Below are 20271 nucleotides of genomic sequence, written 5' to 3'. Positions count from 1 at the left end.
AAATTTTTCATTAGCGAATGATTAACTGGCGATTAGTTAATGGTTAGTTTATCAGTAACTACTATAGGATTTGTGTACGTTATTGTAAAGTGTTACCTGAAATTGTCCAATTTCTCTTAATTGGTCCATACGAATTAAGGGAAGAAAAGAGAAACCTGAAGTTGCGCCAAACCAAATAATTGTTTTAATAGTTTCATACAGCTCTAGTTGAGGACTACATCACCCATAGAAGAGTAGCGCAACTCTTCTATGCCTGTAGGTGGCGGTAGCGCAATTTGTAGCCTATGACATTGTTGATTTCAAACAAGAGAAGAGAAAGAGATGTAGGTAGATGATGCGGTTAGAACAAGTTACAATGCTAAGAAGAAAGATGGATAAATATCTGTGGGGTGGCCTGCAAAAACCCTTCAGATGGTGAAAACTTTACATTTAAATTTTTATATATACATTTCCATAAATGTGAAACTCCCCTATATATAACTTTTTTAATGAATGAGATAGCTCTCTCAGATCAAAAGTGATGAGTATTTTATATGCCTAAAAGTAAAGAAGTGAGAAAAATGGCTTTGAACACTCCACAACATTCCATTTTCTACAGTACAGTGGCATTCCACCAAAACCATAAGAATAAATACTTCCCCTTTTGCTTTATGAAAATAATTGTCGGCCATGATGTACTAATTATGGAGATGAAAGTAGGCAAAACACGTGCATCCTGGTGGCTCACCTGGTGGCTCACCTGGTGGCTCACCTGGTGGCTCACCCGGTAGCGCGCGCGTGCGACCGAGGGTCGGTCCCTCGCGGGGTCGAATCCGACCCGAGGTCCTTTGCCGCATGTCATCCCCTCTCTCTGCCCCCACCTTTCCTCTCTGCCTACTGTCCTATCTAATAAAGGCAAAAATACCCCCCCCACACAAAAACCCTCGTTTTCAACCTACTTTTGCTCATTGCCAACGGTGACATGTGAAGGGTTCTCCCAGACCAGCACACATTGTGACATGTGAAGGGTTCTCCCAGACCAGCACACATTGTGACATGTGAAGGGTTCTCCCAGACCAGCACACATTGTGACATGTGAAGGGTTCTCCCAGACCAGCACACATGTGACATGTGAAGGGTTCTCCCAGACCAGCACACATGGTGACATGTGAAGGGTTCTCCCAGACCAGCACACATTGTGACATGTGAAGGGTTCTCCCAGACCAGCACACATTGTGACATGTGAAGGGTTCTCCCAGACCAGCACACATGTGACATGTGAAGGGTTCTCCCAGACCAGCACACATGTGACATGTGAAGGGTTCTCCCAGACCAGCACACATTTGAAGAGGAAAAATACAGACTGTGGACTTGATGCTCCTGATAAAGGTCCTTTCAAACTAGGGATGCACCGATCCACATTTTTTCACTTCCGATCCGATACCTGAATTTGGATATCTGCCGATACCGATATTATGCCGATACCAATATTTTTCTTGAATATACAGTATAGGCAAAGATTTGGCCAATTAAAGTTTTTTTTTAATATACCTTGCAAAAAACAGACAAAATTAAGAAAATATACAAGGCAAAGAAGGATACTATTATACATGGGCAAATTACGGCTGTGTGGCCCGCGCTGGAATTGCAAAAAAACAACAACAAAAAAACAGATTCCCATCCGATCCGATCCGATAATTAGTGCCAATATTGGCACCCGATACCGGTATTGGATCGGCCCCATCCCTATTCCAAACCTCACCCAGATGAAGAGCCCACTACAAACGAGGGGTCAAAAGAAAGCAAAAACGTAATAAGATGCTAGCTACTATGTTTCATTTTGTAACATTTGCGATGGAGGTGTGCTGTTTTTTATCAATGTCAAAAGTGTGCCTTGGCACAACAAGGTTGAATACACTGGATTAGAGTTATGTCAGAGGCTGCAGGGAGCACTGTGGCAGCAGAGAGTGGACTGGGACACCTGGCATTAGAACCTGGACATGGTGCCTCTCTCCTCAGAACAGGCCCAGGCTCCAGACACTGTAGCCTGGCTCAGACCCACCCTCCTTCTGTTCTGCAGAGTAGACCACTGCAGGGGCAGCAGAGCCACCCCACCTGGGAGGAACCTGAGGTTCACTTAGACTCCTCAAGCCCCTTTTCCTTTTCCCTGCACTTAGAAAAGACTCTTCTTTTCAGCTCGCATGCTGACTCTGGCTTTCACTATTGCATCTGTGGCCAGGTCCCCACAGTGTGTGTGTGTGTGTGTGTGTGTGTGTGTGTGTGTGTGTGTGTGTGTACGTGTGTGTGTGTGTGTGTGTGTGTGTGTGTGTGTGTGTGTGTGTGTGTGTGTATGTGTGTGTGTAAGTGTGTGTGTGGGCGCATGTGTGTGTGTGTGTGTGTGTGTGTGTGTGTGTGTGTGTGTGTGTGTGTGTGTGTGTGCACCACGCAGAGAAGCACAGATGGCTAGTAGAGTGGAGATACAGATCTGGGCTGCATAGGAGTGTATTTTCTAGTCTAGAGGAAGTAGTTCCCACAGGGTGTGGAGGTAGAGGTTAAGAGAGTGAGAGTGCTCGTGTCCAGCAAACGGAATAACAGACACCTGTGTGTGTGTGTGTGTGTGTGTGTGTGCGTGTGCGTGTGTGTGGTGTGTGTGTGTGGTGTGTGTGTGTGCGCGTGCATTGTGTGTGTGGTGTGTATGCGCGTGCATGTTGTGTGTGTGTGCGCGCGCGCGTGTGTGCGACGTGTGTGTGTGTTCGTGTGTGTGCGTGCATTTGTGCGCGTGTGAGTGTGTGTGTGTGTGTGTGTGTGTGTGTGGTGTGTGTGTGCGTTTGTGCATGTGTGCGTTTGTGAGTGTGTGTGCGTGTGCGTGTGTGTGTGTGTGTGTGTGTGTGTACACCACATACCATCACTGAGATGTGCAGCAGGTGCATATGCTCATGCTGGACGTGAGCTGGCTCCCGGGACGTGGGCTGAGTGGTCTGGGCGAGCAGCTCCGACTCCGTCATGGAGACGTGGAAGTACAGCGTTCCGTTCTCCAACCACTGCTGCTTCCAGTGCACCTGGGAGATGTCTTCTCCTGTGCCTGACATCTCTGTGGAGGACCAGGCGAGAGGGAGAAAGGGACATAGTCACCAGAGACCCCTACAATACGATATCATCACGATATTTAAGTCACAATACAATATTGTGATGTCAGAAATATTGATATATTTTGCTTTTTTCTTCTTCTTTTGCAATTACGTTTTTCAACTGCAAATTATGTCACCAAAGGGGGAAAAAACTTTGTCAACATATGCTTTATCTAATGAGATAAAGTTTCCAGTCTGTTGATCTCACTTCAATCAATTTTATTGCGGCAGACAGACCGACCGTCACTGTCGTAAAAACCTGCCATAAATGTTGCGTGCACTTGACAATTTCTATGATTAAATATTGCCATACTCGGCATTCGTGCGATACGATATATTGCCACACAAAATATCGCAATACTATGCTGTAACGATTCCCCCCCCCCCCTGTCCCTATCAACTGTTAAGAGATGAGATCATGCTGAGAGAGAGATGCAGGTGTCCTAACATCTCTGCTCATATGCTATCTGTTATTTCATATCAATAAAAAGCAGATCAGTCTGTGAGCAATAATCCAGCATTCAGGTGTGAGTGTTAAGTTGGTGCATTAGTATTCCAGTGCAGTGCCTCGTCTCTCCATGCACGTCAGGACTGCTCCCAGAAACCCGACTGCATCAACACGAGAACTCTTTGATGACTGGGAATAGACTAGACTTCTAAGCCTGTTATCATAAGCTTTAGCTATGCAGTCAATACGCTAAAGATTGTCTACTTGTAATTGCATTGCTTAGATGTACTGACATCTTTATGATGAAAAACTTTTCACCCGGGTTATCAGTCGGGGATTTTTGCTCGTAAATCCAAAATTGATAATTGGCAAGTGTCGTAGTAAATCAACCGTCGCGATCAATACAGCGCCACTGGAATGATGAGGAAAATGAATGATCGTTGGCGATGTGTTATGTAAAGGAAGGATTCCTTTACATGTGTTTATGTTGTGGGCCCCAGAAACAGGCAGTACAGTCTTCAGACAAAGGCGATGTCACTGTGCGATTTATCAAGCGCCGTTCAATTTGCCTGTCGTTAGCAGTTGTAGAAATGCTGTTTCACCATGCACCGTCCTCTTATCTCCATAAATCAGCAAGCATCTTGTAAACATAAACCACACATTAGCTCCTAGCCGCCGCTGGCATTAGCATAAAAGTGTACAACATCAAAGTCCAGCTGGATACATTGAAGAGAAAATTATTTAATAAGATCATATTGATGCATTACCCTGCACTAATTTTTTTAGATTCAACCCCCCACACGTTTGAAAAATAAATAAATAAATAAATAAATAAATAAATAAATAAATAAATAAATAAATAAATAAATAAATAAATAAATAAATAGCCAGTTAGATGGCAAATGGCAAGAAGACAGGAAAATGAGGGCAGGGGGATTGCCAAATTGGATAATGGCACGAGACTATAATGCTAGAATGCTACTACAGTATCACCTGAGGGTGGTTGTTCACTAGATGAGTACGGAGAAGCCTCAGGTAGCTTCTGGTTTGTGAGGCTTGATGCACTATTGGTCATGTGGCTGGGTGACAAGGGCATGGACATCTGCTGCTCCCTGATCAGTGGCAGGTACCCAATGATGGATGGCTTTCACTGGCAATGGTTATTAACCTGCTGACTCTGGGTCAGCGGACATGGGTGGCAAGGGAGGGTTATGTGAGCTCTGCTCACCAGTGACCCCATCATCCCACCTCCACACATACAGTATACACACACGCACGCACGCGCACACACACACACACACACACACACACGCACACGCACACGCACGCACGCTCACGCACACGCACACGCACACACAGGACTTCAAGGGCAACTGGGAAGTAGGAATTTTTTCCGGTTTTGTCTATAACATTCCTTCATGCCCTTCATATAATAATACTGCATTATATTTTTATCATAAACAAATATTTCAAAATATGTAAATCTCTCTAAGAGGATTTTCTGAAAGTAAATCTTTCTCTAAGAGGAATTTTCTAAAGTAAATCTTTCAAAGGATTTACAAAACCTTCCTCCTCCCTTGTAACTCGCCAGTCAGAGGGTCAATTGCTGACTACAGCCTATGATACATTATTTGTAGGCAGTGAAAAAAATAAAAAATAAAAATCAAGATATATGCTGGTTGACCTTTGACCCTGACAGTGGATGAGGCTTTGCATGCGTCACTGTATTCATGTGGGCTAACAGTGAGGTAGTCCTTCCTTGCCATCTGTTACTGTTTAAAATAAAGCTTCACTGTCAAATGTACCTTTGAACTTTGTCCACATGCAGCACTGTATGTGCTTCAGATACCTTCAAATAACTGGGATTATGCAGAACACTGACATGTACATGCTTCAAGCCAAACCACAACAAAGTGATTTTCTTGCGGAAAAACAGGAAAAAGCAGAATCTTGTGATAATACAAGTAATGAAAAGCAGGATGTATGGACAGTAACAGTGATATAGTTTCCAGGGTCTGTTACAATACGTAGCTTTAAACTGTATGCAGATGAGGAAGCAAGCTTGCTATGCTATTTAAAGACAAAGGAGTGTGTGTGTGTGTGTGTGTGTGTCTGTGCGTGCGTGCGTGTGTGTGTGTGTGTGCGTGTGTGTGTGTGCGTCCTTGTCTTTTGTGCTGTGAGAGAGTTGTCAATGGGCACCGAGCCAGATGGTACCAGTATATAGGGGTATAGCCGCGAGGTCCGTTTGTAATTCATTAGGAGAAACACTGTTTGTGTGTGCACGACGTGCAGAACTAGACGCACACATCATGTGTGTGTGTGTGTGTACTGTATGTGTGTGTGTGTGTGTGAGTAACGCCTGTGCGCGCCCAGCAAGGACTAACTCCCAAGGACAAGCCGGAGAAATGCCATTGTAAACTTCACAAAAGCACCTGGAGCAAATCGGAAATGTACGGCATTTGATGAACCACAAAGAAATGGTGACGCACCTTCAGGTTGGATCCTTAAAGCGTAAAGGCCCAATTATACTCAACGCTAAAGACGGAGACGGAGACGGACAGAGCCTTCTGTCCGTACTCTGCGTTCATTTCGTCCGTTTTCTGTCCGTCATCTGAAAGCTTACGGATACGCATGAAACGGAGGAAAACTACACACACACTCATACATTTGACTCTCTACTGCCCACTGGTGGATGTATTGCTTAACATGATACCAACGTGAAAGACGCATGGAAGTATGTGGGCAGTGACGATTACACCGTTTGAAACGGACGCCCTTATTTACGGATGAAAATGGAGTATAATTGGGCCTTAATACATCACATTTTGAAAACCTGTGTTATTCTGATGGTTAATAAAAGACCCTTTTCACGGGGGGCATTTTGTGACAAAAAGGCAGGGTAAACACAGGTGCGAGCAAAACACTAATGCCGGTTTCCAACTTCCATGATTGGAATTTGGAAATCCTCATTAGTGTGTTGCTTGCACCTGTGTTTACCCTGCCTTTTTGGCACAAAATGGCCCCCGTGACAAGGGTCTATCATCAGCATTGTGAACATAAAGCATATATATATATATATATAAACATATATTCAGTTCTGAGAGGATTTCAGAATGTCCCTGAAGTCCGGATGGGACGGTCGGACTCGTAGAGAGGGAGGGGGTGAATCAGTTTGAGAATGTGACTCTACGGAACAGTAACATCCAAGCACCCGCCCACCTCCGCAGCAATTATTATTTATATGCGCGCCTCTGTGACCTCACTTCAGGCTATAGACACAGTTTATCACAGAGCTTTATGTTTCCTTCTGAATACTAAATCACTCACATCATCGTTGTCACAAAAGGGCAGGTTTGACCTTATTACATTACTGCAGATGGCTTCATTCATTAGCACATTTTTTATCTACAAAGCCATCATAGGGAAACTCCACACTATTTAAAATCGCCTTTTTCTCACTCTAAATAGTTAGCGATATAGTGTTTTGGTCACTCAGTGGCGTTTTGAGCCCGACAAAGGTTGTTACAGCATCAGACAGCAGGCTTAGCTAATGTAGCTAACAGCTAGCTAGCTACTTAACATGCCAGCTCATCCTCATTCAGAATCAAATTGTCATTACGTGTGACTTATATTTCCATTTATAGTCATACGTCATCTTCCCATTTTAGCATCTAACAAACTTTTTTCTAACTTGAGCACAAAATTAAGTTATTTGTCAATAAATATGTGGCAAACAGTGTGGCTAATCAACATCGTCAGGACATGACTTAGTTAGAAACATATGAAATATCGCAAAAATGACAACATACATTGGAGGGGGGCTTTAAGCACCCATCCTATCGCTATCGCAATGTTCTAAAAAACCATGAAGAGTCAGGCCTTTCAGAAGTTTGTTTCAGGTGGCTCTCAGAAGCATTTCTGACTAACCATAAACCAGCAGGCTAAAAGCTTGAAGCTGATGACCACGAGTTATCATGGTTATTAGTATTACAGTGTATTCATAGTATTCCGATGACGTCACAAGCCTTTTTCCTACCAATATGGCGCTACAATAAACACAGCTCATTGGCTGTACGTGTCACTTGATTGTAATCACCTGTTAATTGATCACAATCACCTGTTGTCTTCCTACCAAAATGGCCGTGTGGTGATGTAACAGAATACTATCAATACCGATATGCCCAAGTGACAACAGATGGGAGACCGACTTCAACTCTAACAAAATGCCCTCACTTGTTGATGGCGATAGGATACTTTATTTATATATGGTCACTACGAGAGTGTGAATTGTTAGACGGCATTATACATTAAAGCTCAAATTCATTGGGATTCCAAAATAAATGTGTATTATTATTATTATTAGTAGTAGTAGTAGTAGTAGTAGTGGTAGTATCATTATTATTTTCAATAATCTACCAAAGCATTGCATTAGTGATTTGTTACTGAGAGGTAAAAGCGAAAGTGAAAAACAATCAAAACAAAGATGAAAACCTTGCTTTGCTCTTTGATATTTACGCCGTCCCTCTTCACTCGCATAACAAAGGAGACAGGCTTGTTTGGAGCTTGGCCCAAATCCTTGATGAAGCCTTGTTCTTCTTGGCTCAGTCCCGTCTGCAGGTGCTCCACATATCCCTGAGTGACATCTATTGAACATTCATCAATGTCAGCACAAGTCTTATTACCAGGCCTGGTGACCCTACAAGGACTCGCTCTGCTTCTTCCTGTCTTCCTATCCATCCATCTAGTTTCCTGTTTATCTTTCCTCTCTCTCCCTCTCTATCACTTCTCCCTCTTCATCTCTCTCTTTTTAATCCTCAATGGCCGTGTTTGGCAAGAAGTGCTGAGTGCGTTATTAACTTCAAACCTTCTTCCCTGTCATCTTCACATCCATGACCTCCTACAGCATTGAGAGGTGAAAGCGTTTTGGGATAATGCGATGCTGAAAGAACCTTTGATTGAGATAAAATGATGTTTGCTGCAATCAAACAAGTCAACAAGTATTATTTATATTAATTATTTATTTACATGTATTTACCGTATTAATTAAAGCAGCTACGAGCAAGATTTTCGATTGTTATTAAACAGTCTAAATGTAATATTGATGCATCACATCTTACCTATAATAGTAGCTCAGAGCCTCAGACCAAAGCCATGTGAATCGGAGATTGCTCTCTTGATGATTATAGAGTCTGTGTCCGTCTACCGGCGGGCCGGATAGACCAGGAAGTGAAACAAAACAGTTTACGGCAGCTGCCTGCCTTCAACCGTTTTCGCGCTGCCTAACAACAGACCATAAACAAGGAGAACGCCATGCTCGCTACATCCAGGGGCTTGCTACTCTCGCGAACATCTCTCGTTAGATTCTAACAGTTTGTTTGGAAGTTATTTTGTTATTTTGTGGTTATGGCCGAAGTGGCTGCCGCAAACCGTTTCATTTCACTTCCTGATCTGCCCCGGACGCAGACAGACTAATCATCAAGACAACACTGGCCGATTCACTCGGGGTTCAAGCGAGACTACTCGGCGTTGGTCTCATCTACTATTAAGAGGTAAGATGCGAGGCATCGATATTCAATTTAGACTGTTTAATAACAATTGAAAATATTGCTCGTAGCTGCTTTAACATAGCCAAGGGCAGTCTTGCCATTAGCAAAGATAGGTGGCTGCCTTTTGGTCAGAGGGCCCCAAAAAAGACAACATATCAGAAATTACTCCAAACTAAATTATTTTGACGAGTTTTGTAGTAGACCCTTTTCACAGCATCCATTTTGAGTTGTCAAAACAGGTGTAACCCATAACATTCATGAAGGTCCCGTTCCATTGAGTGCCAGGGCCCTCGTTAATGTTACCGGTTACACCTGTGTTTACCCTGCTATGACACTCAAAATGGCTGCCGTGAACACAGTTAGCCATATTCCACACTCGACTTCCACTTGCCTTTGAACTGATTTTCCTTGCTAGTTGCTACTGCACCACTTACTACAAGAGAAATACACAAAATAAATAAATAAATAAATAAATAAACAAAGCTACCCAAGCGGCACGGAAAAACAAATGGAGGAGATTAGAAGTTTTTTTTTGACAACTTTTTTCATTAAAGAATCAATTGCGGGTATAGTGTTTGCTGCTAATTATATTATCAAAAAAAACAACCATTCGCTCCACTGCTGGCACCCACAGCAATAATGATGGTGAGTGTGCCGAGCCCAGAGCCAAGGGCAAAACATATTAGAAATGGTGGAGATGATGATAATAACAATGAAGATGAGGAGGAGTACCCTGTGCTCTCGCCAGCCTTTGCGCGCATATTTAGCTCCTAACCCTAAGCCCTGAATATCAATACAACAATCGTTGATACCCTGAAGCTCAACAAAAATGTGTACTGAAAGAAAATAAGCCGTTTTCATTCACATCATTCCTAATGAGACTGAAAACGAATTCAAATTTAAAACTATAGGCCGTCAAGCTGTATGGCTGACGTTCAAGTGTTTAAAGTAAGAAGACAGTCCGTAGTATTTAGTACTATGAAAAATTATCCAATTAGCACAAGGATGGTTTTTCGATGGTGGTGAAAAATGACTTCCTCCAAATATTAATTATGCGAAACTTGATTATTAACGATCCAAAGAGGGTTGGTGTAGAGAGCTGTGAAAGAACTACAAAATGACCAGGTGAAGCACTGTACCCCTCATTTACTGTACACACTCTCGTTCATCCTTATCTTCAGACCACAACCTCAGTTGCTGCTATACTCAATTTCTCTTCTGTTCGGATTCATTTTGAGAACACGCAACTGTGCATGTTCATCGTTGTTACTACGTATTTACATGATCAATACATAATCGGAAGAAGTCTGTGATCATTTAGTTTAGGGATGCACGATATATCAGTGATCATATATCGGCAGATGTTAGTCATTTTTTAACATATCGGCATCGGTCCAACGTTGCAATTTTAATATATCGGTTATCGGTACCAGCCAAAATGTTCCCATTGAGAGGAAAAATTGTGATAAATCTATGATTTATGGGCTTTTCCAAATGTTTTGGAAATAAAGAAATGCATAACTTTTTCAAATTCACAGTGTTTATATGTTACATGTGTTTTTCAGTATGCACAAAATGTTATTATCATAGAAATGTGTTTTTATACAGATCGACATCGGTAAATATCGGTCATCGTCCATATAACAGCAATGTTAATATCGATTATCGGTACCGGCCAAAATTTTCACATCGGTGCATCCCTAACTAAACCTATTGCATGAATAAAAAAAACTGGAACCTATTTGATGGGGTAATCACTGTCAATTTCATCTTGCACTGCAAAGATATTAAGTGGAAAAACAAAGCCTACAGACACAGAGAAGAAATATGGGTTCCCAGGTATTCGATAGGAGGTGTGTATTGTGCGGAAGCTTGCAAATGCATGCACCCCCCTCCCCCCGATCTCTCTCTCTCTCTCTCTCTCTCTCTCTCACACACACACACACACACACACACACACACACACACACACACACACACACACACACACACACACACACACACACACACCAAAAGGTCAGCCTTCATCAGTTGAAAGGTGATGATAGGAGCGCAGGCTGTGGGCCTGACAGCTCCCTGACAGTCTGTCATCAACACTTAGGCTGATGAAAGCTGGCAGCCTAAAGGCACTCTCTCTCTCTCTGCCATTTACACATGTGGCAGTCAACGCAGTACTCAGTCTCCCCACTGAGTGTGCCCCACGTCTGGCCCGCTCACGCTGCCTAACGCTGGGGACATACCAGACGCGAAAATTGCGCGCATGCGCCGCGCAGCGCACCTCCGCGCAGAAGTCGCTTAAAGTGTCCACACAGAGAGCGCAGCTCACTTGCACTCTGCTCGTCCGCTATATATTTTGCCCCAAATCTCCTGTCTTCATTATCATGGCCAAGTAAATGATGACATAAATATCTAAAGTAATATGTTTGGGATAACAGTTAATGGCTACCTTCCTTATAAAATGCAATTGCATCATTTGTCTGTTCTCCTCCCGTTTTCCCAGTGCGTGCTGTTGTAGAGAGAAGGCGAGTCCTAGCTCTCTACTTGTTGCTCCGCAGGCAATGAGCCCCTAGAAGCCGCTCCCCCTCTCCCACTGCTCTTTCTCTCTTTTCACACTTCCAAAGGGGCAATCAACAACGTAAATAAACATTATTTTACTTTGAAATTGGTTTTATTTGACGAATGTCCGGTTTCGGAGTTCCTGTCTGCCCTTATCTGATCTGTTCAACTTGACAGAGTCGCTCACAGGCGCAGACGGCCGCGCAGGAAAATAGAACTCCAGGCTGAGCTGAGCGGCCCTGAGCGTCCGCGGAGCTGAGCTGAGCGGCGCGCTGCGCGCAATTCGGTGTGGACTGACAGATCTGTTAACATGGTGTCCTAATGAAAACTGGCTGCGCACAAGGTCGCAAATGGTCGCGCCGCGCAGCTTACGTGCAGGAGACGCGTGCGGTGTGTTTTCACCGTAACAGTACTCAGTCTCCCCACCGAGTGTGCCCCACGTCTGGCCCGCTCACGCTGCCTATAACAGTACGGATGCCTCGCTGCCTGGCTGCCACTCTCAATGCAATGGGCAGATGCATATTCAATAATTCATATCAGAGAGGGTAATGATGGACTTTCACGAGCTCAACGAGTCTAAATATCTCAGCCCAAAATAGAAGCAAGGACAGAGAAGGAGAGGAGAGAGATGGAGAGAGAGAGACGGGGGAAGAGAGAGAGTTATAAACACATTCTCCCACTGGCTATGTCATTATTTTAATCCAAATTGTATTGTTGTTGTTGCTCAGTTATCATTGTTTTATACATTTAATTGATTTGGCAACACTGACATTGCCATGCATGCCAAATAGAGCATTTTTCAATTAGAATTGCAAGTTGAGAGAGAGAGAGAGTGGAGAGGGGGTCGCAATCAGACACTTGAAAAGTAGCTTGAATATTAGCAGACCTCCTAGGCATTCTATAGGACAAATCAGCATGACATCACTTGACACCCAGAAATGCGGAACCCCGCGGCAGTTAATAGTATGAGTTGTGCCAAACAAACGTTAACATCTCAAAAACTATACATCACATCGCTTATATTTTGACATTCTGAATGAGAGCAGAAGTAGCTCAAGAGTTTGATGTATAATATATACACGTCGTCGTGTTAAAGTTGTGTGAACTGTCGCCGTTTTTAAAATGTAAACAGAGTCAAGCCGGCTAGAGTCAGACACTCAAGCCTCGCGCCACTTGGGCTCCATAGGGTTCCATTGCCGTTGCCACCCAGTGACGCGGTTTGTTTACCAAAATGCTGCTCGGCTGATCCCTCGTATACCTTATATTTGAATATTTGACATTTGACTTTTCCAACTGCTTTTTGTTTGTTTGAACAGTTCCTCAGCAGGAGAAATGCATCTTTGATTAGACACTAAATGGCCGAAATGTCATCTCCTCCCATCCCCCAAATGCTAAGTGTGTCGTTAGCGTTTCTAAATGACCTGGTGTGTGAGCTATCTGCTATCCAGTATGTTGCCACATGCAGCATTGGCTGGAAAAAAAAAAGAAGGCGGCGTGCAGCAAGGTCTCCTTTCTGCTTTAACGCCCAACAAGTAACTCATCCTATCGTCTTATTACAATCACTAATGAAATAGCTGCCTGGCATTCTCATAAAGACCACTGGAAATGAACACAATTAAAAAGGCATCAAGAAAATGATGTTTCCCCCCTCTTGGTTTTGTACACAGACCTGCCAGACAGCGAGATCTGGTGTGTGTGCGTGTGCGTGTGCGTGTGTGTGTGTGTGTGTGCGCGCACGTGCGTGTGTGTTTTGAAGTAGTTGTTACCGTGGGTGTACAGCAGCAGGCATTCATGCCCTAATTCGGTTGGATCTGGATGACTAGACTACAACCAACATTTCATCACCATGAGGCACCTCAGCCACAGAACCTGAGCTAATTATACCGTCATCATCAATATGCTTCTGACAGCAGCAGGACTGATTATGCCACACACACACACACAGAATGAAGAGAGGCGAGGGGAGGACATGAGGAGAGATGAAGAACCACAGCATCTGTAGGAGGGGTTGATGAGAGTGACAGAATGAATAGGGGCAGAGGAAGTTCAAGGGGGCGAGAGAGAGGGGGGGGGTACTTTTTATAGAGGTACTGTATAGTATGCTGCATGTAGTAACACATGCATGCATACATACATACATACATGCATACATGCATACATGCATACATGCATGTATGCATACATACATGCATACATACATACATGCATACATGCATGCATGCATACATACATGCATACATATATACATGCATACATACATGCATACATATATGCATACATGCATACATACATGCATACATATATACATGCATACATACATGCATACATATATACATGCATACATACATGCATACATATATACATGCATACATACATGCATACATATATACATGCATACATACATGCATACATATATACATGCATACATACATGCATACATATATACATGCATACATACATGCATACATACAGTACATACATACATACATGCATAGTACATATATGCATACATGCATACATGCATACATGCATACATACATACATACATACGGACTACATGTCACATATCAGTGACATAATAGCAAAATTCCACTTTCTCAAAATAAAAGGAAAGTGTACAAAAAAACAAAAACAAAACAATGAGACAGCTTTGGGTAGTAATTTTGAAATAAATAATATTACTGCACATATGCAACTGGTTTCTTTTACACTATCTACTTTTTAATTGCTACTGTATATCAACCATTTGCAACATTTGTGTTAACTCCTGCCCCCCCCCTTAGTCAGTTGTTATGTCCGACAAACTATGACGATGAACACAACCATAGAGACACTGTGGAGCGCGTCATCATTCAGAAACCACGCCCAAAACGGGGGGAAACAAAAACTCCCCCCCAAATCCTGGCGTTCTCCTATGTCGCGTGCATGGCCGCGTGTTGCACACAAAGATCATATATACGGAAGATGAACCCTCCAACTTACTTCCTTGACAGCTAGATCCACATTTTTCTTCTCGCCAATTCTCAATGGCTTCCTTGTTTTGCTCGGGAGTACGAAAAAGCTTTAACTGGTGATTTTTTACTTGTCTTGTCTGTACAGCCCCACCACACAACAGCTTTTAGCTGTGTTTAATTCAAGGAAAATGACGCTGGTGTGTGGAAGTGAATGGGGCACTTTCCCCCGTGATGGGCGTGGCCTATTTCATGCAGTGTCTCTATACACACACTACTATCCGCCTCAGCGGTTCCCCAACAACACCTTTTTACCATCTTACTGTATGTCCTTGTCAAGTGTCCAACTGCTGCCTACAACACAAGCTTTACTCCACACTGTCAGCGGGGTGTCGGAGGCTCTGTTACAGCAACGACGTCAGATGAAACAGACAGATGAGAAGCAAAATGTTCAGAGTGTACTGTTAGGAGCTGCATCTCTCCAGCTACGGAAAATATTATATTAGAATCAGGGCAGTAATGTTCAGGAAGTTGTTCTTAGAGGATGCTCTGTGACCTTTAAAACTCCACCACTCCTTTACCACTGACAACTATAATAAACAGCTTGCTTATGAATAGAAACCGCCACACAATACTCCTGCACCATCCATCCATCTGCCAAGCAGTTATTATTCCTATCTCCATTCATTCTCCATGTGAAGCAAGCCCTAAATTAGCTGGGTAGCATAATGCTAGGATAGCTTGTGATGCATATCAAGCACACTAAGCAGGGGAACTGGAACACATGTTGAAACTTCACTTAACTTTATGTGGTCATCATAGGAGAACAAATCTATTTGGCCAAAGAAGCTGACTGTCTGATGCTTCTACCAGTTGTCATCCACTTTCTTTCGTTCTTTTCCCCCCTCGATTTTATCACATTTTCTCCCCAATTGTACTTCGCCAATTATTCCCCCTGCAGCCCCGGTCGCTGCTCCACCCCCTCTGCCCATCTGGGGAGAGCCGTAGACTAGCGCCCTGCTTCCTCCGACACATGAGCTGCTGTTGCCAGCCGCTTCTTTTCACCTGACAGCGGGAGCCTCAACGGTAGGACGTAGCACGGATAATAGGATCACGATCAGGATAGGATCAGCATAGGATCACGCTATTCCACCCAGTAACCCTTCCCTCTGAACAGGTGCCCCGACCGACCAGAGGAGGCGCTAGTGCAGCGACCAGGACACATACTCTCAATCCGTCTTACCTCCCGCAGGCACCAGCCAATAATTGTGCCTGTATGGACGGCCGACCAAGGATGCGAACGTGCAACCCCCCGTGTTGGTAGGCAGGGATTTTACTGCTACACTACCCAGACGACCGTCATCCACTTTCTTATCACCAGAAAGTCGTATTAGCTGCCCAAGCATGTCCTTTGGGGGGAAATAGATTGCAATGGTGTGGGGATGTTGTTTGACCCCTCTCTCTCTCCCTACCTCCTGTGATATTGATGGGAGAAATGCTACCTGTAATAATCAGGCAGATATTGCCATGGCCATGTGGCTCTGTCTACACAGGCTGTTAAGATGGACTTATCAGTGAACTGTGAGTTGGCAATAGTTTTTCCTCAGTTGATTTTGGTATGATTAAAACGTGTTTCTCCAACGGGTTATTAAAAGTTTGCACAGCTACAGTATCTAATCTCTTCGTTGACATGCCCCCGAAGAAACCAATTTGAGGGGGGGGGCGGCCACAGCTCCGTGCGAGTATGTCACTGCTGCTGTGGCTTGGCCATAAGGCAGGTTCATACTTCATGCATGGCTGGCTACCCCTCGGGGAGCTACAGAGGTGTTGTTGTCCATGTGGCTTGGTGTTGATGCTCCAAAAGGGCTACACCAAACCCCCCCACACACACATACAATAGATGCTCATTTAAAAAAGCTGTCGCTAGCTTAGGTGTCATTGTTAGGGGGAGGATGCTGCCAGCTCAATCAGCACCGCAGGATCCAATTGTGTTCATTAGAAATGTCCAACACAAATCCATCCATGTATTGTTTGTTGTGTATCACATCGATTAATCTTAACGGTTAACGACTGTTTGAATTGCGTCATTGAAGCCGGTTAGTCCAAATGCGAAAATTACCCAAAAATAATTCTTCCTCTTCTTTTGTGTTTTATGGCGGTTGGGCATCCTTATCTGTAGGGGTGGGAATCACCAGATGCCCACGATACGATACTAAAACGATACTTGAGTCACGATACGATAGTATTGCGATATGCTAGTATTGCGATATATTGAATATTGCGATATTATATACCTTTTCCTTGACCTCACCGGAAGTAAAACATGCAGTGTTTTTTTTGTTTTGTTTTGTTTTTGCCCCACACGTAGGCTACATTATTAAGCTTCTCTGGACTCAATACGCCACTGCAGGCGCGAACTGCAACATCGGGCGCTTCGGGCAGATGCCCGGTGGCCTGGCATGGCATGGTCTGCAAAAAATAAAAAATAAAAATAAATAATCGATACTTGGCGTCCAAATATCGATACAATATCGTCAGGGAAAATATCGCGATACTATGGTGTATCGATTTTTCCCCCCACCCCTACTTATCTGGTGCATTACCGCCACCTACTGGACTTTGATGTCATCTCCATAGTGCAATCTATTCACAGTGTTCGTCATGTATCATAGTGCTCCCAATCACGATACTATGTCCATTCTATATGAGCAAAAAGTGGAGAGCTACTTTCAAAGTAATGCCTCCATCACTTCATACAAATCCACTGGACTGGTGGGTCAACCGAGTAGGATTGCCAGGCCTGATGGCGCATGCCCCCCGCAGCGACACCACTCCTTTGAAGTCACAGTCGCCACCCCCCCCTCACCCCCCCCCCGCCGCCATTCACTGCTTGGTGCTGCAGCTGCATTGGCTGTCTTTCCGTTTGAATTCGGCCCCTCCTCTCAGCGTGTTGCCAGGTATCCCAGCATGCTTTGGAAGGCGATGACAGACGCATCCCAACACACAAACGAACGGACGACTGCGACTTCAAAAGATTTGTGCCGCTGTGGTGGGCGTGCGCCGCGACAGCACTAACACAGCGGTGCCTGTGCACCCGGGGACCTCTGTCCTGTCAGAGCGCATCTTCTCTGCCGCTGGGCAGACGCTGCTGCGTGCATTTCTTATGACGGGTCTTTTTTTAAACACACCTTTAATCATTTGACTGTGATGCACCACTGAATTACAACAGGGAAGAAGAAACTCACTTAGTAAAAAAAGATTCATTTTCCACTACTTCTGCGTGATTGATGAAACTTGTGTGGTAAAATGGCACTAAGACCAACTTCATGGTACTAATATCAGAATTTGGCACTCCAGTCAGGCCTGAGCAAATGCCCCATTTAATGGAAGTAATTCCAATTGCATTGTGACCAGTGGCCAGCTACAGATTGCTTGTTTACAGTGACAGAAGCAAAACCAGTACGCTATTTGCTCTGAATACAGATGTGATCAAGAGTGACAGCCATCGCAGCTAACGCAAAGGGAGGAGGGAGAACGTCATTGGATTTGAGCACAGTGAGACCAGCTTAGTTCCGTAGCCTTCTGACTAGGGCTGTGAATCTTCACTGGCCTCACGATTCGATTCGATTACGATTCAGAGGGCTACGATTCAATTCGATTACGATTCAGAGGGCTACGATTCAATTCGATTACGATTCAGAGGGCTACAATTCGATTCGATTACGATTATCGATGCATCTCGATGCATCTTCAATCGATGCATCACTTTTTTCCGCAATACATGATTTATTTTTTCTCACTTTCTTTTTTCTCACTGTGTGGCTACTTTTAAAATAAAAGTGCATTTGGATTTGCATTGTATTATGATCCAAATAAACAACTGCATTATTCTTTTATTCGATTATAAAAAAAAAAAAAAGTAATAATCGAATGACATTTGTGAATCGATGCACATCCGCATCGCGATGCATCTTATAATCGATTATTTTTGACACCCCTACTTCTGACTGGGCTCCTCTGAAGGATCTTCTGTTAACGATTGGGCCTGCCAGCGCCACTCAGGCCTTATCGCTGATGTCCACACGGACGCGTGCTCCTTACAGTGCTCGGTCACAGCGGTGGCCATTGGCCCGGGGCAGCTAGTGACCGGCTCCTAATGAAAGACACATCGTCATTTTCACAGACATCACCCGTCAGCCTTCCAGCATGAAGGAGAAGGTGACATGTGACTTCAGAACACAAACAGAGCCAGGGTGCAGCAGTCAAGTAACAGTACTAGAGGGTAGGGCTGCTCGATAAATCCATTTTGAATCGTAATCGAATTCATTAGATAGGACGATGTTAAAAAAATGAAAATCGTAAAAAAAAATGTTTTAACTAGGGTAATTACGTTACGGTGGGGCGGCTCTCTGTCATGTAGGCGTGCTGTAGCAGCACGCCTACATGACACTACTCGTCTTTTCTCCCCGCTGTAAAGTCTCTCTGGGAGGCTGTGACTAAGGCTAAGGCTGTGACGCTGGCTACTAAAGACAGCAGCAATGAACTTATTTCAACCCCTCCAAAAACCACAGTGTGTGAGCACTGAGCAGCGTTTTGCACTGCGTGCTGTGCAAGATAACGATTACCACAACACACACACGCGCGCACGAACAAAGACGCTATCACTGGACGCTGAAATGTTGCCTTTAGTTCACATAACAACACGTGAGGCCACCGAGTAACGTTAGGACTCACCTCCAAAAGCGCCTATCCACCAGTGTCAAGTGACTGCAGGTTAGCAAGCAACAGCAAGGAAGTTAGGTATAGCAAGTTAGGCTAAAACAGGAAGTTGGGTTGTTCTGCCTTCAGAGTAAAAGCGTAATTTGTCACTTATGAAAAAAAGAGGAAAAGAATAGCTCTGCAAGGCAACAAATGTTTAGAGAAGTATAATAGTATAAAAAAATCGAAATCGAAATCGGAAATCGAGTTTTTAGAGAAAAAATCGTCAATTAAATTTTTAGGCAAAATCGAACAGCCCTACTAGAGGGTAGGGTGCCTGAGTGCCTGAAGTAAAGCAAAATCATTTATTTACTTTTATAGTCGCATACAGTATGCTTTGTGCTGTTCTTATGGGCAAATCAAACAGTATGATACATTCAACATTTCTCCACAAAGATAAATATATCTTTATCACAAATATATCACAAATATTTCCTTACATATTTTTCCTAACCAATAGTACGACAACAAAGACTAAGTAGTAAGTAGTAAGCCATGAATGATAGAACAGCGTTTGCTTCATGGTGGGAGCGACAGAGCTTTGGGAGCGTGGTGTGACGGAGTACGTAGAATAAACACATAACTGCTTCTTGTTATTGGCCCTGCAGTGGCACAATGAGACCTGCTTTATCTCTCATTAACAAAGAACACATTCTGTGTGTCACTCATAGGTATGAGTGTGACTGTGCAGGTGTAAGCACGAATATCTATTATTTAAAGCCCCAATCGGTAACTTTTTCACCTTAATATAACAGCTTTTTAGTCATTGAAGATGGTACAGTGACTTGTAGCAGGGAGAATGTCACCTCTATTGGTCACACAGCGCCCTCCAAAGGCCTCTCCTGGGACTAAGCAGTTTGGTGCTTGCGTCCCGGAGGCAGCATGCACGCGTGCGCTGTACAGCG

The 20271-nt window shown here is 43.8% G+C and overlaps 1 protein-coding gene across 1 annotated transcript in view; it reads right to left on the bottom strand.

The window, feature by feature from the left end:
* Positions 1–20271, bottom strand: part of astn2 (astrotactin 2) — a gene marked incomplete at both ends in the record, with an annotated part of 632381 nt that overhangs the window by 542886 nt on the left and 69224 nt on the right. The window contains one exon of the mRNA XM_083657387.1: positions 2883–3070. Within this exon, the coding sequence (XP_083513513.1) occupies positions 2883–3070 (188 nt within the window). The remainder of the gene's footprint in view (positions 1–2882; positions 3071–20271) is intronic.

The sequence above is a fragment of the Poromitra crassiceps genome (assembly GCF_964638095.1).
Source record: "Poromitra crassiceps genome assembly, chromosome: 21".
Lineage (NCBI taxonomy): Eukaryota > Metazoa > Chordata > Actinopteri > Beryciformes > Melamphaidae > Poromitra > Poromitra crassiceps.
Note: the sequence above shows the minus strand (reverse complement) of the source record. Positions and strands in the feature narration are given on the sequence as shown.